Source organism: Cervus elaphus, chromosome 1 (assembly GCF_910594005.1).
Source record: "Cervus elaphus chromosome 1, mCerEla1.1, whole genome shotgun sequence".
Classification (NCBI taxonomy): domain Eukaryota; kingdom Metazoa; phylum Chordata; class Mammalia; order Artiodactyla; family Cervidae; genus Cervus; species Cervus elaphus.
In genome coordinates, this window is record NC_057815.1 from 34,554,906 (window position 1) to 34,577,756 (window position 22,851).

General features: G+C 37.0%; 1 protein-coding gene across 1 annotated transcript in view; it reads left to right on the plus strand.

The window, feature by feature from the left end:
• The window catches only part of FDX1 (ferredoxin 1), a 37,151-nt gene extending 17,137 nt beyond the window's left edge, over positions 1-20,014 (plus strand). Inside the window, exons 3-4 of the mRNA XM_043898783.1 lie at positions 13,075-13,204; positions 19,374-20,014. Of these exons, the coding sequence (XP_043754718.1) occupies positions 13,075-13,204; positions 19,374-19,500 (257 nt within the window). The 3' untranslated portion in view covers positions 19,501-20,014. The remainder of the gene's footprint in view (positions 1-13,074; positions 13,205-19,373) is intronic.
• Positions 20,015-22,851: the final 2,837 nt, after the last annotated feature.

A 22,851-nucleotide genomic window follows, 5' to 3' on the forward strand; every position in this document is an offset into this window, starting at 1 on the left:
TTAAAAAGAAGAAAACAAGTTTTATTCATCATCAGCCTTGAAATTAGCCATGCCTTACTAAATAAAATGCCTTACTTATTCTTAACATAATTTTAAAATTATACATATTTGAAATTGTACAGATTAATAATATTAAGTTTCTTACTCTAGTAAAATCAGAAGTACTGTGAAGCCCCAAACTTCTGTCAGGAATCCCATAATTTCACGCTGGCAGACTGTGTGAATTATAAATTGTATATTTGTTTCGATACCGTTTACAGTTATAAGTCAGGATCTGCCAGCCTTTGTCAGTGTCTTGTGAACTATGCTGTTTCCAGACATCTGATGTCTGTGTGATTTTTGTTGACTGTAGTGCTGATATTTTAAACTGTGGTTATAGTTTAATATCATTTTAAAGCCCATGACGGTTTCAGCCAAGCATTTATTAAGTGTTAATGCTGAAAAATGCATCTGAAAATGAATTATTTTGGAACAGAAGTTAAATGGTGACAGAATGCAATGAAGGAAGCCAAAAACCTGTTATAATTTCTATTACTACTAATTTAGGAGAGAGAACTCTGAATTATTAGGCAAAATGCCAGCAAAATTAAAGCAGCACTAAATCATATATACCTTTAAGTTCATGACAGTTATTGGACGATGGGTAAAACGTTGGTACCATGGACTCATGAGGCTGTAATGTGTCCCTAAGTCATATCAGATTATCGTCTGTTGTAAGGCATAGAGTATTTTTGATTATTTGAAAGGTGGACATAGTAGTGTAAAAAGTTTCACTTCAAATGTTTGTCCTACTTAAGTATATTTTGCAACAAAAATAATGACTGGAAGATTAAAGATTTATGGATTGTAAGAACCCATTTTTTTTTTTTTTTTACCCATTTTGTTTTATTGAGACTATAACTTGAGTTATGAGACTTCTAACAATTTCAAAATCTTTGAGAATGTATTCCTCATAAAATGTGATCATGTTATGTTTAATATAAGTATGTATCTGTATATATAAGTGTATAGATACATACATACATACATGTGTATATACACATATATATCTACACATTTTATCTATTAATTTACTTTTATATAGCCAACCACTTACAAAGACACTTAAAGCCAATAGCAGTCAGTACTGCTTTGGGACTGTGTATAAGCATAAGTCACATAACTTGTACTTTGAGTTCCCATCTCTCCACATGTATTATTGCATCAATGTACCCATATTTTGATAAGCTATCATTTTAGCTTTTAAAATTTATTTTAGGTTATCATTTTTAGATTCAAGTTTCTATAGTAGTTGCTGCTTGTGTATCCTTTTTTGTTTGATAAGTTGTCTCCCACTGTTTTGTGGACTTGTTCGCAATGTATGTGATTAGCATAAAAAACAACAAACTCTTCATTTTTGGGATAGGTTTTGTTTACCAGATTCATTTTCAGGTCAACTTCTTAGCATCTGGAATTTGTTTTCACATGGAAATACTGTTACACATGATGGCTAAATTTTCAGGCCAACCCACAGAACTAACTTAATAGCTAACTAACCATTTATATCCTGGTTTCTATGAGAGACTGCATTACAACATCTAACTTTTAATCCTAGATCAAGAACTTCTAAACTCCTTGGGCCCACCTACTGCATATGCACAATGCACGTACGCCCTCATATGTTATAGGAACTCTACTTTGCATCCCAGTTTGGTAGTAGGAATATATTTACTGCTGATTTTCAATGCTGGTGATTTCATGGTGGATAGGAACCTGGGAATTCTGTAATGCGGAAGAAAAGTTAGAAGATGAGGCCTAAGGGGAGCGTCATTCACTTTGTTCTTGCCTGTAGAGTATGCAGTTTGGGTTGTGACTTTAGTGGAGTTTGGAGCTGCAGGGATGGTCAATAAGGACATGAACTTGGTGTCAAATAGGATACAGAATTGGTGGTAGCTCCTGCATTTTAACTGAAGACAAGTGGGCAGTGCCAGATCAGCTCTGGTGCAGATCCGGTGCTGATAAAGGTATCTATAAAAACCTACAGCTGACATCATGCTTAATAGTGAAGGACGAAATGCCTTTTTCCTAAGATTAGGAACAAGCTTAGGATGTGTGTTCTTACCATCTTATTACGATGAAAGTCTATGTAATGAAGCAAAAAAAAAAAAAAATCAAAGGCATACTGATTTAAAAGAAACAAATACAACTGTCTGGTTTTTAGATGCCTGTTACATAGACAATCACAAGGACCTTAAAAAAATAAACTTAGACCTGAGTGAGTTTAGCAAGGTCCTAGTACGTGATCAATACATGAAAATCCATTGTATTTCTGTATACCAGCATGAATAGTTGGGAACCAAAAAAGTTTTTTAAAAAAACATTTATAATACCTACCCCAAATGAAATTTTTAGGTTTAACAAAATATAACATCAATATCTTGAAAATTATAAAACTCTGATGAAAGAAAGCAAAGACTTAAGTAGTTAAGAGACATACTATATTCATGAATTGGAAGACAGCATAGTAAAGATGTCGATTTTTATTGATACATAGATTTGTTATATTTCCTGTTAAAATCTCAGCAGGATTTTTTGTAGATACAAACAAGCGATTCTGAACTTTTTACAGAAAGACAAAGGAACTAGAACAGTCAGTGTTAGAAGAGAAGGATAAAATTCGAAGAAGTATGTGTAGTACAGATATTAAAACTTGATGTTACAGTAAGCAAGACAGTCTAATATTAGCAAAAAAAAATACGTCTAGTTGACTTTTTTGGGAAGAGCTTTACTGAGATTTAATTCACATACCATATGGTTTACTCATTGAAAGTATACAGTGTTTTTTTTTTAGAATATTCAGAGTTATGTAACCATCACCACTATTGGTTTTATTTGTTTTCTAGCTTTATTGAGATATAATTTACAACTAACATTGTGTAAGTTTAAGATGTACAATGTGATAGTTTGATACACATATCAGTTGCAAAATGATTATCACAATAGGGTTAACCTCACATCATTCCTTTTTTTTGGTGGTTAAAACATTTAGGATTACTCTTAGCAAATGTCAAATGTATAACACAGTGTTATATCTGTAGTCACCATGTTTTACAGTAGATCCTCAGACCCTGTTCATCTTAAAGCTGTAAGTTTACACCCTTTGACAACTCTCCCCATTTCCTTTAGCCCCTGCCATCACTTTCTGTTTCTATGAATTTGACTTTTTTAGATTCTACATACAAGTGACAGTATACTGTTTTTGTCTTTCTCTGTCTTACTTATTTCAACTTAGCATAATCCCTCAAGGTCTATTGTTGTCTCACAAATGGCAGGATTTTCTTCTGTTTTATTGCTGAATAATACTCACTTGTGTGTGTGTGGTGTATGTGTAATATCTTACTCATTCATTCATAGGCATAGACTTACATTGTCTTCATATCTTGTGAAAGTCGCTCAGTTGTGTCCAAATATTTTCTCCTGTTCAGTAGGTTGTCTTTTCATTTTGTCAATGGTTTTCTTTACTCTGAAAAAGCTTTGAAGTTTAGTTAGGTCCCATTTGCTTATTTTTGTTTTCATTCCCTTTGCTTTATTGAAGTAAAGTGAAATGAAGTCGCTCAGTCTTGTCCGACTCTTTGCGACCCCATGGACTGTAGCCTACGAGGCTCCTCTGTCCATGGAATTTTCCAGGCAAGAGTACTTTTTTATTGCTTTATTAGTTAGATCCAAAAAAATTATTGCTATGATGTCAAAGAGTATTCTGTTTTCTTCTAGGAATTTTATGATTTCAGGTTTTCAGTTAGGTCTTTAATCCATTTTAAGTTTATATTTGTATATGGTGTTAGAGAATGTTCTAGTTTCATTCTTTTACATGTAATAGCCAGTTTTCCCAGCACCATTTACTGCAGAGACTGTGTTGTCTTCCTTTTGAGTTCATTTTTGTATATGGTGTTAGAGAATTGTTCTAATTTCATTCTTTTATATGTGATAGCATTTTCCCAGCATGATTTAATGAAGAGACTCTTTTCTCCATTATGTATTACTGCCTCCTTTGTCATAGAATAATGGACCATAGGTGGGTGGGTTGGTTTCTGGGCTGTCTGTTCTGTTCCATTAATCTATGTGTTTGTTTTTATGCCAGTCCCATGTTCTTTTGGTTACTGTAGCTTTGTAGTATAGTTTGAGGTCAGGGAGATTGATACTTATAGTTTTGCCCTTTTTCAAGATTATTTTGGCTTTTTTGGGTCTTATGTGTTTCCATACAAATTAAAAAAATTTTGTTCTAGTTTTGTGGAAAGTGCCATTGGTAATTTGATAGGACATGTATTGAACCTGTAGATTGCCTTGGACAGTGTGGTCATTTTAACAATATTAATTTTTCCAACCCATGAGCACAGTATATCTTTCTATCTGCTTGTATTGTCTTTAATTTTATCAGTGTCTTACAGTTTTCTGAGTATGGTTCTTTTACTTCCTTAGGTACATTTATTCCTGGGTATTTTATTCTTTTTGATGCTGTTGTAAATGGAATTGTTTTCGGAATGGAGGAATGCAGGCTGTGCCTCCGAGAGCACAGCAAGCATGAGGGTTTTCTTCTGGGTGATGAACCTGCTTTGTGTCCTGGTTGTGGTAGTGGGTGCACAGACTTACATGTGTGTTAAGATTCATAGACCCGTATACTGAAAAGACAAAAGTCAGATGCTTATTGACTGCGGGCCTACCTCTGATTACAAGACCAGGAAACAAATTGGCGGAAATACCCATCATGAAATCATGAGATGAAAAAAAAAAATTTAAAAAGGAGTAACTTAAAGTTTTCTTCTCACAGTTTTAGGCTGTCTTTTAAAATCTTTTTTTTCCTCCAAATACCTTATCAGAGGCTTGTCTTCACTGTTCTCGAATTTTTTTCTTTTTTACTGAACATACAGTTTAAGAAAAAAAAAACCCTCCCCGAAAATGCTCAGATTGTTGTATTATTTTGGAGTTTTGCAGGATAGACTATTTCTTCTTATAAGTACTATTCACAGGGCTTGTAAGTCTTTGCTCCAGGTTTTTTTTCTATAGTGATACTTGTATGACAGTATGACCACATGTGTCTCTGGTTCAGTGATAGCCATTTTATACAGGCTGAGTTGATTTCATCCTGAGCCTTAAAGTTTCTATTATATTTGAGTTTCTTCCCAGTACAAAGAATAAGAAAAGCATATCTATTGACAACTTGTGATAGAAAAAGTTTGAAAGAAACTGTAAAATAAGGAGGAATCCCAAGCATGATGTGTTTATCTAAAGAATAAATATGGGACTAGAATGTGTAATAGGAGCTTGAGTGTAGGAACCAAAAGTTAATCTTTTGTATATACTCAACATTTGTCAAATTCTTATTAGAATACTCTCTTCAGCTCTGAACTTGGCATCCTAAGTAAGATGTGGAATCAGCTGGAAAGGTTCCTGAGAGGAGCTATGAAAATTATTAGAGAGAAATAACTTTAAGAGAAAGTTAAAAGAATTGAGATTTCCTAGGGAAGAAAGTGAAGACCTGGACTACAGATGGTAACTCTTCATTTTGACTGACCAGGTGGTAAAAAAAAGGAATGTCCTAAATATTCTGCAGGGATTTATTGGCATGTGAACTTTTCTGTGAATTCCAGGATGATTGAGACCATACTGTTTGCGCTGGCTTCTTCCCTGGGCTTTTCTGATATCACCCTTTTCTGGTTCTCTCTGCCTCCCAGTTGACACATCTGTATTTTAACTCTTCTTCTTGGTGGGTGGGGGGAAGTGTCTCCGTGACGCGCTCAGTCTCTTATCCTCTTCCTCTTTTACCCCTCCTCTCTGGTGAAATGTCATGACTTTTGCTTCTGTCTTATCCATGTCAAACCCATCCTTTACACACAGGCACCAGCAGGATCAATCCAAAATAAACGTGCCATGTCACTTTCCTACTCAAAATCCTTTAGTAGCTTCCTGGAACTTCACCAGCAACCACTGTTCTCCAGGGGCTGGGTTCAAGAGGGGTGGTAGAGTGACAGTTGCTGGTAATCCCTAGTCAGTAACATCTCTGTGGCAACCCACCCACTGAGAGTGTGCTAGTTTACCCACCCAATGTGTCAGCAAACGGAGCACGTGCTTACAGCACACGCTCAGGCTCCTTAGGCGAGCTTGGGAGACCTCTGTGCTTGGTCCTCCGTCTGCCTCTATAGCCAGCTCCCAACTCCGCGTTCTGTCCAGGATTGTGAGTTTGTTTTTCTTGCATCTTCTGGTATGCATTGCTTGCAGTTCTCAGGATTTGTTTTTTAATAATAAAAATTTGAAGCTTTTTTAAGCTTTTTAAATTAGGGAAGTTGCTTGGTATATTTTAGGGAGGGTTTTACTTACATTTTAAGACAAAAGATGCTGAATCTCCTCAATTTTGTCCCCCAGTATCTCCAGATGGATTTGACATTTTAGCTTTGAGATTGTCTGGATTGGGTATTATTTTTCTTTTTTTCTCTCAGATAAGAACAGAAAGCAAAATTAGTATGTATTTATTGAATACTAGTGAACAAATCCATTAAGAGCTACAATTCTTCTTTGTGGCGTCATAAAATATTAGAGTGAACAGGCCCTTAGACATCATCTACCTCAATCTCCCATGATATGGATGAGAAGAAAACCGGGGTCCTCAAGAGGCCTGCCCAGGACCCAGCGGACAGTATGGCAGATTCACCCAGAGCCCAGCTGGCCTCAGGGTTGCACCACACCAGTTCTCCTTTTACTGCAGGGGTTTTCTTTCTTTCTGCCCCTCTACCTACCTACTTGGTGGCTCAGCTCTGAAGAATCCACCTGGCAATGCAGGAGATGTGTGTTTAATTCTTGAGTTGGGAAGATCCCTGGAGAAGGAAATGGCAGCCCACTCTAGTATTCTTGCTGGAGAAATTCCCATGGACAGAGGAGTTGGGTGGGCTGTAGTTCATGGGGTCGCAGGAGTAAGACACAACTTAGCGACTAAACAACAACTTAACCTACCTTTTTTTAAGCAGAGGAAGCCCACTTCCTTTTAAGTAAAATATATCCATTTACCTTTTTGTGTGATAAGCCTCAAATATATGCAAAAACAGAAGAGTAAACTACTTGTTAAAATAGCCAATTGGTGTGGGTATATATTTATGTATTACATAAATGTACAGTATATATATATATTTATATATTTAATATATAAACATATAATTTTTTAAAACATACATATAATTTAATATATAAAAAAGTTGAAATTCTCTTTTCTTATAACTTACAAATCATAATAATTGCCAACACTTAAATAGGTCTTTTTGGGCTTGATAAAGGACAGAAATGGTAGGGACCTAACAGAAGCAGAAGATATTAAGAAGAGGTGGCAAGAATACACAGAAGAACTGTACAAAAAAGATCTACACGACCCAGATAATCACGATGGTGTGATCACTCACCTAGAGCCAGACATCCTGGAATGTGAAGTCAAGTGGGCCTTAGGAAGCATCACTATGAACAAAGCTAGTGGAGGTGATGGAATTCCAGTTGAGCTATTTCAAATCGCGAAAGATGATGCTGTGAAAGAGCTGCAGTCAATATGCCAGCAAATTTGGAAAACTCAGCAGTGGCCACAGGACTGGAAAAGGTCAGTTTTCATTCCAGTCCCAAAGAAAGGCAATCCCAAAGAATGCTCAAACTACCGAAACAATTGCACTCATCTCACACGCTAGTAGAGTGATGCTTAAAATTCTCCAAGCCAGGCTTCAGCATTACGTGAGCCATGAACTTCCAGATGTTCAAGCTGGTTTTAGAAAAGGCAGAGGAACCAGAGATCAAATTGCCACCATCCACTGGATCATCGAAAAAGCAAGAGTTCCAGAAAAACATCTATGTCTTGCTTTACTGACTATGTCAAAGCCTTTGACTGTGTGGATCACAATAAACTGTGGAAAATTCTGAAAGAGATGGGAATACCAGACCACCTGACCTGCCTCTTGAGAAACCTACATGCAGGTCAGGAAGCAACTGTTAGAATTGGACATGTAACAACAGACTGGTTCCAAATAGGAAAAGGAGTATGTCAAGACTGTGTATTGTCACCCTGCTTATTTAACTTATACACAGAGTACATCATGAGAAATGCTGGGCTGGATGAAGCACAAGCTGGAATCAAGATTTCCAGGAGAAATATCAATAACCTTAGATATGCAGATGACACCACCCTTATGGCAGAAAGTGAAGAAGAACTAAAGAGCCTCTTGATGAAAGTGTAAAAGGAGAGTGAAAAAGTTGGCCTAAGGTGCAACATTCAGAAAACTAAGACTTAGGCATCTGGTCCCATCACTTCATGGAAAATAGATGGGGAAACAGTGGAAACAGTGGCTGACTTTATTTTCTTGGGCTCCAAAATCACTGCAGATAGTGATTGCAGCCATGAAATTAAAAGACGCTTACTCCTTGGAAGGAAAGTTGTGACCAACCAAGACAGCATATTAAAAAACAGAGACATTACTTTGTCAACAAAGGTCCGTCTAGTCAAGGCTACAGTTTTTCCAGTGGTCATGTATGGATGTGAGAGTTGGACTATAAAGAAAGCTGAGCACCAAAGAATTGATGCTTTTGAACTGTGATGTTGGAGAACACTCTTGAGAGTCCCTTGGACTGCAAGGAGATCCAACTGGTCCATCCTATAGGAAATCAGTCCTGAATATTCATTGGAAGGACTGATGTTGAAGCTGAAACTCTAACACTTTGGCCACCTGATGCGAAGAGGTGACTCATTTGAAAAGACCCTGATGCTGGGAAAGATTGAGGGCAGGAGGAGAAGGGGACGACAGAGGATGAGACGGTTGGATGGCATCACCGACTCAATGGACATGGGTTTGGGTGGACTCTGGGAGTTGGTGATGGACTGGGAGGCCTGGCTTGCTGCGGTTTATGGGGTCGCAAGGAGTTGGACACAACTGAGCGACTGAACTGTAACTGTAACTGTAAGTAGGTCTTACTTTACCAATCAGTCATGGTTGCAAGTAAATATGTTAAGTACACATTCATATGTGATGCTTGCAGCTGCCCTGTGAGGTTGGTACAGTTACTATTGAGGAAATTCAGGCATGGAGGGTGAAGTAGCCCAAGGTGATGCCATTAGTAAAAAGTGGAACTGAGATTGAATCCGGGGAATCTGGCTCCAGAGTCCATGCTTATGACCCTTGTACGTCGCTTTGTGGTATGTCTCTGCTTCATCTTGTTTTGCTTTGAATGAGATTTAATAAAATCTGCTTTGAATGAAATTTAATTAAAAATGAACGTTTAAGGAAGCCTCTTTTCTTTCTTCATGTTTTAAAATAACAAAATATGAGTAACAAATGTTTAAAGTATGAAAGAACAATTCTTGTTACAATGATATATATTTTTTCACAGGAACTAATTATTGATAATAGTTCCATTAATATTTTATATAATGTTTATTGACCAGAAGAATCTAAATCCAACTGAAGTTACTCCTAAGAGTCTATAATCTTTACAATTGTATAATGGCTTTAAAAATTATTTAAAAAGAAAACCAGAATAACTTTTTAGGTAGAATTATTATTATTTTTTTCATTTATTTTTATTAGTTGGAGGCTAATTACTTTACAATATTGTAGTGGTTTTTGCCATACATTGACATGAATCAGCCATAGATTTACATGTGTTCCCCGTCCTGATCCCCCATTCCATCCCTCTGGGTCATCCCAGTGCACCAGCCCCGAGCACTTCTCTCATGCATCCAACCTGGGCTGGTGATCTGTTTCACACTTGATAGTAGACATGTTCCAATGCTGTTCTCTCAGATCATCCCACCCTCGCCTTCTCCCATAGAGTCCAAAAGTCTGTTCTATACATCTGTGTCTCTTTTTCTGTCTTGCATATAGGGTTATCGTTACCATCTTTCTAAATTCCATATATATGTGTTAGTATACTGTATTGGTCTTTATCTTTCTGGCTTACTTCACTCTGTATAATGGGCTCCAGTTTTATCCATCTCATTAGAATTGATTCAAATGTATTCATTTTAATGGCTGAGTAATCCATTGTGTATATGTACCACAGCTTCCTCATCCATTCGTCTGCTGACGGGCATCTAGGTTGCTTCCATGTCCTGGCTATTATAAACAGTGCTGCGATGAACATTGGAGTACACGTGTCTCTTTCAGATCTGGTTTCCTCGGTGTGTATGCCCAGGAGTGGGATTGCTGGGTCATATGGCAGTTCTCTTTCCAGGTTTTTAAGGAATCTCCACACTGTTCTCCATAGTGGCTGTACTAATTTGCATTCCCACCAACAGTGTAAGAGGGTTCCCTTTTCTCCACACCCTCTCCAGCATGTATTGCTTGTAGCCTTTTGGATAGCAGCCATTCTGACTGGTACCTAACTGGTGTAGTGGTACCTCGTTGTGGTTTTGATTTGCATTTCTCTGATAATGAGTGATGTTGAGCATCTTTTCATGTGTTTGTTAGCCATCTGTATGTCTTCTTTGGAGAAATGTCTGTTTAGTTCTTTGGCCCATTTTTTGACTGGGTCATTTATTTTTCTGGAATTGAGCTGCAGGAGTTGCTTGTATATTTTTGAGAGTAATCCTTTGTTGCTTCATTTGCTATTATTCTCTCCCATTCTGAAGGCTGTGTTTTCAGTTTGCTTATAGTTTCCTTTGTTGTGCAAAAGCTTTTAAGTTTAATTAGGTCCCATTTGTTTATTTTTGCTTTTATTTCCAATATTCTGGGAGGTGGGTCATAGAGGATCTTGCTGTGATTTATGTCGGAGAGTGTTTTGTCTATGTTCTCCTCTAGGAGTTTTCTAGTTTCTGGTCTTACATTTAGGTCTTTAATCCATTTTGAGTTTATTTTTGTGTATGGTGTTAGATTTCATTCTTTTATAAGCAATCAGAGCAGAAAAAGAAATAAAAGGAATACAGATAGGAAAAGAAGAAGTAAAACTCTGAGTTTGCAGATGACATGATCCTCTACATAGAAAACCCTAAAAACTCTACCAGAAAATTACTAAAGCTAATCAATGAATATAGTAAATTTGCAGGATATAAAATTAACACACAGAAATCCCTTGCATTCCTATACACTAACAATGAGAAAACAGAGAAATTAAGCAAACAATACCATTCACTATTGCAACAAAAAGAATAAAATACTTAGGAGTATATCTACCTAAAGAAACAAAAGACCTATATACAGAAAATTATAAAACACTGATGAAGGAAATCGAAGAGGACACAAATAATGGAGAAATATACCATGTTCATGGATTGGAAGAATCATTATTGTGAAAATGCGTATACTACCCAAAGCAATCTATAGATTCAATGCAATCCCTATCAAGCTACCAACAGTATTTTTCACAGAACTAGAACAAATAATTTCACAATTTGTATGGAAATGCAAAAAACCTCGAATAGCCAAAGCAATCTTGAGAAAGAAGAATGGAACTGGAGGAATCAACCTGCCTGACTTCAGGCTCTACTACAAAGCCACAGTCATCAAGACAGTATGGTACTGGTACAAAGACAGAAATATAGATCAATGGAACAGAATAGAAAGCCCAGAGATAAATGCACGTACCTATGAACACCTTATCTTCAACAAAGGAGGCAAGAATATACCATGGAAAAAAGACAACCTCTTTAACAAGTGGTGCTGGGAAAACTGGTCAACCACTTGTAAAAGAATGAAACTAGGTAGAATCTAATGAGAACATGATTATGGATGATTCTGTTTTATTGAGTCATCTTTTGGATGCTATATTTTAAGGAAAACCCAACCAGACTGAGAGAAGGGATTTAGAACTATGTTACTATGTAAGAAAAATCTGAAGGACTTGGGTATGCTCAGTTTGGAGAAGAAAGAACATTTTTAAATATATGAAAAGCTGTTGTTTAAAGGATTCACTAAATAAGCTCATAGACACAGAGTAGAAAAGTGGTTGCCAGGGACTTGGCAGAGATCACAGAAATAGGTTAATAGGTAAAAGGGTTTAAAATTTTACCTCTAATATTAAGGACTGAGGATCAAATGTAAATCATGGTGGCTATAACTCTGTTGCTGAGAGAGTAGACCTTACATGTTCTCATGGAAAATAAATAAATAGACATATATAGGGTTACAGGTGTATTAACTGGAGTCCTGAGAGGAGTCCTTTCACAGTATATTCATATATCAAATCATTATGATGTGTGCTTTCAGTATCTTAGAATTTTCTTAATTTTACCTCAGTAGACCCAGAAAGAAAAAAGGATTCGACTCCATGGGGTAGAGTTGGAGCAGTAGGTGGAAAGTTACAGAGTGACAGACTTTAGCACAGAAGTAGCCAAATGTGAAATTGGCCGGCTTTACCAGGAGGATTTCTTTGTCAGAAGTTTTCGAGCAGGAGCTGGGTAAACTCTGGGAAAACGGTGTTGGAAAGCGTATTCAGTCATAGTTTGGTTGGACTAGAAGACTTTTCAGTTCCCTTTTTATAGTGCCTGGCGTATAATAGGCACTCAATAAATAACTGTCAAATTAATGACTTTTAAAAACATGGAGCAGGAGAAATATTCTCTTTATTTTAAACCAATGTGACTCTTAAAGTGACTTATTTGATTCTGTCTTGATTATAAAGAAAGACTGAGAGGGAAGAATATTTAACTTTATTGAGATGTCAGTTTGATTACTTTCTGATCCCTCTTACATACCACGAAAGCTCCTATAAATTGTGTTGAGTTCTTCAGGAAAAGGTAAGTAACTTCCACAGCTGTATGTAAATTATTAACTATATAAATTTAAAAGGCATATACTTTTGTATCTATGCATGTCTCATTAACTTGTAAACTCTTTCATATTAGGATTTGAATTTTTGAGTCTCCCTCACAGCATCTAACCCATAACCTCTTAAAAGTAATATTTGAAAGTGATTTCCAACTCTTTGTGTGTTGGGTATGGGAAGTTGTCCCTAATTCTCAATAAAGTCCTACCATTGATGTGTGCTAATGCTGATTTTTAAATTTAGAAATTACTTAATTCCAGTCAATTTTGAATCTTGTTGAATGTAGAGAGGTATGTTCAATGTTTGTTGCTTTTGTAGGTGCATGTGAGGGAACCTTGGCTTGTTCTACTTGTCACCTCATCTTTGAACAGCACATATTTGAGAAATTGGAAGCAATCACTGATGAGGAGAATGACATGCTTGATCTGGCATATGGACTAACAGATAGGTAAGATTTTCAGACCATTTCTGTTGTAAGAATCATCTGGGAGGGTAAAAGTTTTATTTGTTCATGTCTGTCTCTAACCAGAGACATGTAATCTGCATGTGTGTAATAGTGTTCTCCCAGTGTAGACAGACAAGTTGCAAACTTTGAATATCAAATATGTGACATTTCTCCATGTATTCTACAGTTTAACCCTTATGAAACTTTCCTTTTAACAAAAGTAAAAAATAAATTCTGGATCCTAATAAATCTTCTTTCATCTATTTTTATTCAAGGAATTAATATTTGTCACAATTTAATGAGTTGGGATGAAATGTAATGCTTTTTTATGGTATTCTTGAAGGACAGATTTGATAATTGAAAGAAATTATAATGAAAAGTTTTACTTGAGAGAATACAGTTTTTAGAAACTTAATATATAATAGTTTTGTTAAAATGAATAGTTCTAATTGTACATTGAAGAAGCTCAGATCTTATTCTTGTTATTAATAGAATTATTCTTAAAAGTGGTAAGATTTATAGTAGTAAGTGATATCAAGTGATACCATTTTTTTTTTTTTTAATTATCTAGTCTTTTGGTTTGAGATAGGGAAGATACGGAGTTAATTTAATGTTTCAAAGGGCAAGATAATCAGAGTTTACTTCAGGTTGGCTTTGACTTTTAACTTGTTTGGTGGCCCTAATGAAAAAGAGTTTAAAATAATAAAAAAGAGTAATAATAAGCTTTATTTCATGTGTATTATGTAACCACCATTTTGTTAGACCCTTAATGTAAACTGTAATCCTCACAGAAGTTGTTAGTTCATTGGCATTTTTTGTGGCTGCCGCCTCCCAGTCTCCCCTCACATCTTCAGGTGCTACATTCTCTGTCAACACCTCCTTTTCTGTTCTAAAGGATAACACACAGAACATACTCAGTGGTTGTGTTGATTTGGTTCTGAAAATTTTTTCTCAATGTGAGGGCTAAACTGTAGCTAACTGCTTGCTGTTTTATTCAGATAAAATTTATAGGTACATGTAACATAATAGTATGAACGAAAAGAAAAATGGGAGGAAAGGGAGAGCTACATTTAGGAGAGATACATGACTGTGAGAAGATGCAAGACCTATTGCAAATGTAAGCTAGCCAAGAATTTTGATAGTAAAATTCAGAAGTTTTAGAACAAATAATGGAAAGCAAGAAATAGCTTTTATGACATTTTATAGCTGGTATTTTTAAGTGCACAGAATTTTAGTAGAAATGCTCTGTGGGGAAAGAGTATAATGCTTTTAACAGGTAGGATTTAGAAAGCATTGATAAAATGGAATGAAAATAATTTTGTTCAAAAATGGTAGCTGCATGTAAACTTCTATTTCTAGGGTACTATATACTTCCAAAGATACAAGGAAACTCAGTCTTTAAATCTAGGTTTATTTTAAAATTAAGTTTGATGTAAGTGTCCTTAATTTTTGATTGAAGAGCATTTTAATGTTATTATAGAGTGTACTTAGCCTTGATTAATAATGGACTGATGATCCATTAATAGCAAGAATAATTTCTGATTAATTTTTTTAATGTACAATTAAAACTATTCATTTTAACATTATTATTATACATTTTTTCTAAAAACTATTCTCTCAAGTAGGTAAAACTTTTCACTGTAATTTCTTTCAATTATCATATCTGTCCTTCAAGAATACCATAAAAAGCATCAAATTTCATCTCAACTCATTAAATTGTGGCAAATATTAATTCCTTGAGCAAAAACAGATGAAAGAAGATTTATTAGGATCTAGAACTTACCTTCTAATACTTCCAGTTAATTTTTTTTGCTTTTGTTGAAACTGATGATCCAGTATTTCATCATTGTATCTCTAGTGCCTAACTCAGAAAGGGCATCATCACCAGCTATTTTTGGAATTAATGGTTAATAGATTCAGGAATTATTTGTGAATCTATTTTTGATAGTTGTCATTGCTCCCTGCTACCAGTTTCCATGGATAACCTACACAGAGGCCTCATTTTCATATTTGTAAAATGGGGATAGTAAAATAGTACCTACCTCATAGGATTGTTGTGTCATGTCAACTAATACATGCACGTGCAGCTCCTTAAATAGTGTCTGGTGGAAAAAGCATTCACTCAATGGTGGTTGTTGGCATTTGAACTATAATAATATTAATTCAAATGCAAGACATTTACTATAATGCCTACAGTCTTAACAAAGATTGTTTCTAACCTTCAGAGTTTGCAGTATTATCACCACTTTATAGAACAGGGCTTAGTTTTCAGAGATTTGCTCAAGGCCACATAGCTGGAGATTGACAGAGCCCTGGTTTGAATCAGTTACATTGGACCCCACAGCCCTTGGTTTCTTACAGTTTGAAGCTGCTTCTTTGCTGTGAAAACCAAACTTTAGAAGTCAAGTTAACACCTAGTATATTTCCTCTGTCAGGTGTATATGGCAAAGTGGCTGTAGAAAATGTCTTCAAGGTTTGCACAAGTGGGAAATTTTGTGGGGTTAATAATGAAATCAAGGAAGACTTGCTGTCTGGCTTCTCCTGTAGAGGTTCTACACTGGTCCACCTTAGAGCCAGGACCTTCCAGGAGGAAGCAGGGGAGTGAGAGTGGTCCCAGCACCACTGCCATATCCTCTCGGGTTACAGAACCAGGAGGGGTTCCCTGTGTTCTCCTACACACTTCCGGTTCTTCTGTTACTGTGCTTACTTGATTCTGCCCAATATCACTGATTGCTTTTTCCATCCTCTTTCCCAAGCTCCTTGAAGACTAGCATTACTCTACTTAATTTTATATGAACACCAAGAGTATAACCAACAGTCTTTCTCAGATCACCAGTCTTTGTCTTGTCTCGTTTTCACTTGGCTTGGCGTGGCTTGAAATTGGCTTGCCTCATTTTCTCTCTTGTTGAGAGAGCTTAATGCATAATTGAAGATTGTCAGTTCAGTTCAGTTGCTCAGTCGTGTCTGACTCTGCGAGCCCATGGACTGCAGCACGCCAGGCCTCTCTGTCCATCACCAACTCCTGCAGTTTACTCAAACTCATGTCCATTGAGTCAGTGATGCCATCCAACCATCTCATCCCCTGTCGTCCCCTTCTCCTCCTGCCCTCAATCTTTCCCAGCATCAGGGTCTTTTCAAATGAGTCACCTCTTCGCATCAGGTGGCCAAAGTGTTAGAGTTTCAGCTTCAACATCAGTCCTTCCAATGAATATTCAGGACTGATCTCCTTTAGGATGGACCGGTTGGATCTCCTTGCAGTCCAAGGGACTCTCAAGAGTCTTCTCCAACATCACAGTTCAAAAGCATCAATTCTTCGGTGCTCAGCTTTCTTTATCGTCCAACTCTTACATCCATACATGACTACTGGAAAAACCATAGCTTTGATTAGATGGACCTTTGTTGGCAAAGTAATGTCTCTGCTTTTTAATATGCTGTCTAGGCTGGTCATAACTTTTATTCCAAAGGGCAAGCGTCTTAATTTCGTGGCTGTGGTCATGACGTGCAGTGATTTTGGAGCCCAAGAAAATAAAGTCTATCATTGTTTCCACCGTTTCCCCATCTATTTTCCATGAAGTGATGGGACCAGATGCCATGATCTTAGTTTTCTGAATGTTGAGTTTATGCCAACTTTTTCACCCTCCTCTTTCACTTTCATCAAGAGGCTCTTTAGTTCTTCTTCACTTTCTGCCATAAGGGTGGTGTCATCTGCTTATCTGAGGTTATTGATATTTCTCCCAGCAATCTTGATTGCAGCTTGTGCCTCATCCAGCCCAGTGTTTCTCATGATGTACTCTGCATATAAGTTAAATAAGCAGGGTGATAATATACAGCCTTGATGTACTCCTTTCCCAATTTAGAACCAGTCTGTTGTTCCATGTCCAATTCTAACTGTTGCTTCCTGACCTGCATACAGATTTCTCAAGAGGCAGGTAAGGTGGTCTGGTATTCCAATCTTTAATAATTTTCCAGAGTTTGTTGTGGTCCACACAATCAAAGACTTTGGCATAGTCAGTAAAGGAGAAGTAGATATTTTTCTGGAACTCTCTTGCTTTTTCGATGATCCAGTGGATGTTGGCAGTTTGATCTCTGGTTCCTCTGCTTTTTCTAAATCCAGCTTGTACATCTGGAAGTTAACGGTTCACGTACTGTTGAAGCCTGGCTTAGAGAATTTTGAGCATTACTTTACTAGCATGTGAAATGAGTGCAGTTGTGTGGTAGTTTGAGCATTCTTTGCTCAAGATTATCAGGGCTGTTTCTAATTCAACAAATAGGAACTACTGGCAGAAAGGGATTTTTTCTATCAGCAGTCAATATTTTCCATGACTGTAGTTTTTCATTGTTGTTGAGTCACTATGTTGTGTCTGACTCTTTTTTGACCCCATGAACTGGAGCCAATCTCCTTCTCCCGGAGATCTTCCCAATCGAGGGATCAAACCTGTCTCCTCCTTTGGCAGGTGGGTTCTTTACTACTGGGCCAGCAGGGAAGCCCTTGACTGTAGTACTTACTCCCTTTCCGAAACCTCCCAGGGTCCCTCATTGCTCACTAGTGAAAACATGAACCACCCCTTCCTTGGTGTTCAGAGCTGTCCGTGGCCTGACTACCTTTCAAGCCCATCACTCGTCCTGCCCTTGTCTGGCCTGCACAGCAGCCAAGTCAGAGGCCATATTAACTCAATCGTGCCTTGAACCCCTGTTACCTTTGCCTCAAGTGCCTTTCTCCTTTATCTTTTATTAAATATTAAATCCTACCCAGTCTTCAGAACCCATTAGAAACACCATCTCCCCAGCCAGAAGTCAGTGCTTTCTCCTCAGACCTTTCAGCTTTCTCTCTCATGGCATTTGTCACAGTCTCACATGTTAATTACCTGCAAGTGTGTCTCAGCTCTTCTATTTGATTTAAAGTTCACACCTTAATACTGATATTAGCAACCAATCCTTACAGCAGTCCTGTGAGAAACCCACTTATTATCCATCCTTAGGATGACATTAGGAAACTAATATTTGTCAGGATTAAGAAAGTTGCCTGTGAACACGTCATATTCAGTGCTGGATTTGGACCACTGGTCTGTTTGGTTCTAACCCCCATGCGGCCTCCTCATGGCGTCCCTGGTGCCTGGCCTGTAAGAGGTGTTCAGTAAGGACGAGGTGAATTGCTCTTCTTTGCAAACCCGCTGACATGTAGATCTGTCCCTTTAGGTGCTCAAGAGGTGCTTGATGAGTATGGTGATGAAACTAAGACCTGCATATCACATTCCATCATATTTTTTGAAGGCAGTTGGAGTATGAGACAAATATAGTATTTATTTTTATGTGCCATTAAGAAAGAAAAAGCTCTGCTAATTAAAATATGGTGTAAAATGATCTTATAACTTAACATTTTATACTTATTGAAAGATCCGTTTATACTTATATTTAGAGCTACATAGACATAGATTTGTACATCACTGTTTAAGATTCCTTTTTAAACATAAAGAGAATTGATCATAATTCTGTGAAAAAAATGGAATTAAAGTTATTCTTCCAGTGATAAATATTTACTTTCCTTTTATCAATCTACACTATTTCTGTATTTTTAATTTTTTTGTAGTCTTTTTTTCTATAAATTATTTTTATTTGAAGGATAATTGCTTTACAGTATTGTTACTGGTTCCTGGCAAACATCAACATGAATCAGCCGTAGTGTAATCTTTTTGGGCTGGAATTATTTTGAATGGTAATGAAATTCATACATAGTATTAATATATTTCCCATAACTCAGTTGAAGGGATGGCTACCTCTGATGTGCCTATCACCTCCCAGTGTAGTTGTGACTGTGAGGTAATTATTCTCTTGGCATTGCTAAAACCTCAGTTCTCTTCTCCACTGTTGTGTCTTCTCATCGTTTCATTGCTTGTCATTCCTGTCACCAAAAAGTAGTAGTTCTGATGAAACAATTAGTAAAATATAGAAACTAGAGATTAAAATAAAACTGACATATCACACTTTTTGTTTTCATGTTTACATTCTGTTATCCTCTAGTTGAAAGGGTTGGGTGTATCTTTTTTGACTTAATGAAAACTTAAAAGGTAGATAAATCCCAATGTTCTGGGTAAGAAAAGATCCTATTAACTGCATTGCCTTGTGAATAAGATAAACTTAATACTAAACCGCACCTTCCCCCTTTTTTATACAGATCGCGGCTGGGCTGTCAGATCTGCTTGACAAAGGCTATGGACAATATGACCGTTCGAGTACCCGATGCCGTGTCTGATGCCAGAGAGTCCATTGATGTGGGCATGAACTCCTCAAAGATAGAATAAATAGGAATATTTTCACAACATTTTACCTATTTTTATAATTATTATTTCTTAATGTAATTAAATGAGAACATGGATGAATGGATTTATTATTATGACTAGATTTACTACTTAATTCATCTAACTGCTGAATTTTGTAGTTCTGAAAGTATGCCATCTTTATTTTGATTAAATTATAAAAACAAATATTAGAAAGTAGTTAATATGATAAAACCTTATATATTTTACCTGTGTTTGATCAGCAACATAAATCTTACGCCTGCTTACCTATAGGTAAGTAGGTTAAAAAAAAGGGTGTCATTATCTCTCTTGGACGTGGGTGGAGGCAGAGATGTAAGATGGCTTGTCTAGGGTCATACTGCAAATTAGAAGGTCAGTACTAGAACTGTACGTGTTTAGGTTGAAACTGGGGAAATTAGGGATATCTTATTTAAAGTCTGAGCACAGATAATAAAGCACTGTCAAAGATGCTTGGTCTCAATTCTGACTGAGCTGGAGGAGTAAACTAAAAATTAGATGTGTGTGTTGTTGTTGTTTTTTTTTAATCCTGATCAGAATGGTCTGTCTTTGTAATCTTTAAAAAGTAATGCTGATTTATAAATCTCTCCCTGTGACAGAATGGATATCTTATGGGTTAGGTTTTCTCTGTCCTAAGGAGGGAAAGAGTGGGCTACCATCCCCTCGGCCAGGACAGAGCCATGTGGTATGCAGCGAGCATGCAGGCAGGGTCCTGGGGGTGGGGGGCTTGAGCCCCTCAGATCACCATCCATGCAGGGCAGACATTTGTATTTTATCTTTACTGTGAATAAACTGATAAATGATAATAAAGGGGTATGAAGTATGCTCTTGCAAGTATAATGAAATAGTAACTAGTTTGGACTAAAGGGGAAGGGCAGAAAAAAATTAGTGCAAAGTGAATTGTAAAGTTGAGTTAACTTCAAGTACATCTGTGCACTTTGAGCATTAGAAGCCAGGTGCTAGAATCATCTGAAGGCTTATGATTTCCTCATGTGACTGGCAAGTTGATGCTGGTGTCTGCTGGGGATCTAGCTGTGGCCATTGACCGAACGTGTATGTACAGTCCCTTCGTGTGAGCTGGGTGTCCTTACAACGGGGTAGGTGGTTTCTGAGAGCCAGTGCCTTAAGAGGGCATGTAAGCTTTGCTAGGCAGAAGCTGAAAGTCATGGAGTATTGCTTTTGCTTGTTTGTTTCACTAGAAGTGAGACACCAAGTCTGACCCATCATTTGTGTTGTTGGTTGTCAGAGAATTTGCAGACAACATTTTTAAGTCATCACAGTAACATTACTTTCAGATTAATTTACTAGTACTTCATTGCCTGTGAAGATTAACCTTTTAATTAACAGTGTTCTAAACTTTTTAAGAGGGACTAGGTTTTACTCTTGGGTTGTGTTTCAAAAGATTCTTATGTCTCCTTTATTATGATGGTGCATTTGTTTTATTCTGACTCCTCACAGTTTTCTTCTGAATGGCTTAAATCCAGGAGAAGAAAGATAAGCTTCCTTGCAAAGCTGGGTAATTTTTAGTTTACATTTCTCTGTCACTTTGCCATCAAGAAATGCATCTTCCTTTGGCACAGTACTCTGTATAATTGTTGGTTACGTGCTAATACTTAATGTTGTATTTGGTTTTCACAGATAAAACCATCCTGTAATTATGGAAGTAATTCAGAACTGCTGAATTTGTTTTTTTTAAGTGAACAATTCTAAGAATTTCCAAAACCTTTTGCTTAAGTTTCACTGTGAAAAATACTGTCAAATTTTTGTCTTAAAGGACAACTTTCCTCCTTTTTAAATAACTACTTAAGTATCACACGGTGATCCATGTGGTTTTTGTGGTCATTAAGCAATAGAACAGTTACATTTCACTTGGAAAAATGTTTTCTGAGGTTAATTTAGATTCAGTATATATTTTCCCATTTTTTTCTTTTTCTTCCTTTTTACAGCTCTTATAATTGCTTTTCCTTTTTTTAAGCTACTTGAAATTTTGTGGTAAACCACATTTTGGGATCAGAATTTCTTTGATGACTTTCTTATTTGTAGGATAATATCACTATAAATAAAAAAAACCAAAATAATTGTATGCGTATTCCTAAAAACAGCCCTTGACAATTTATTCTAAGTGTAAACCATTCATAGATATTCAGAAATTACATATACACTTTGTTTCTTGTTGGAACAGTTTTGAAGAACAGAAGCATGATCTTTGTGCAGCAGCAGCAGGCTTCCTTTAACATGTCAGCATGTCACATGACATCAGGTTATTCTTATCAGGTTTTCTTCTGTTTCAAAGTTGCTAGAAGCTGAAAAATTAGACAGCCAGCTGGCAGGAGGAAGACATGATCACCAGCAGACAGAAATAAATGTGGCTGTGACAACAGAAACAGGAAGTTAGAAGATAATTTAAATCTACCCGCAGCAACTTGAGAAGTTGATGGGAAAGGTCTTTACAGTGAGAGGTGTTACTTCTGCAGAAACTGTTAGTAATAAATCACCTAATCAATGCCCTATTCCTCTTCCTCTTTGAATCCCATTTGCTTATCTTATTATCTGGATGTATTTGGTCATTTAATTTTTAGACTTGATTAGATAATAGCATTATAAAACTAAAACCATTGTGCCTTCTGGCTCCCCTGTCCGTTTGTCTGCTGGTCGCTTCTGGAGTAAGGACTCCGTTGTGCTCAGCTTGGCCGGTTCTGATGGTTTAGCGCACAGTAGGTACACAGTGGGCTGCCCTGGTGGCTCAGGGGTACAGAATCCGCCTGCAGTGCAGAAGCTGCAGATTTGGTCCCCGGGTTGGGAAGATCCCCTGGAGAAGGAAATGGCAACCCTCTCTAGTATTTTTCTGTGGGAATTCCCATGCACGGAGGAGCCTGGCAGGCTGCAGTCCATTGGGGTTGCAAAAGAGTCAGATGTGACTCAGCGACTAAACAACAAGGTACACAATACATAGGTGAATTGATCAGAACCTGGTCTTACAAGGAATGTGCTTCTGACACTGTGCTCTTCAGCAGTCACCTGTTGCTGGTGGGATGACATGAGCCCAGTATAGTCCTTATATTGTGCCTGCATCCTAACTCCAACTTGAACAGGAGTCAGATACATAGGAGTATTTTCTTGAGAGGTCAGATAATCTCCATTATATTTAAAAGGATGGTATTCAACTTGTGATCTTTTTTTTTTTTAACTGAAGTGTAGTTCATGTACTGTATTATGTAAGTTACAGGTGTACACTGTAGTGATTCACAGTTTTTAAAGCTTATGGTCATTTATAATTAAAATACTGGCTATATTCCCTGTGTTGTACAGTGTATCCTTGTAGCTTATATGTAACAG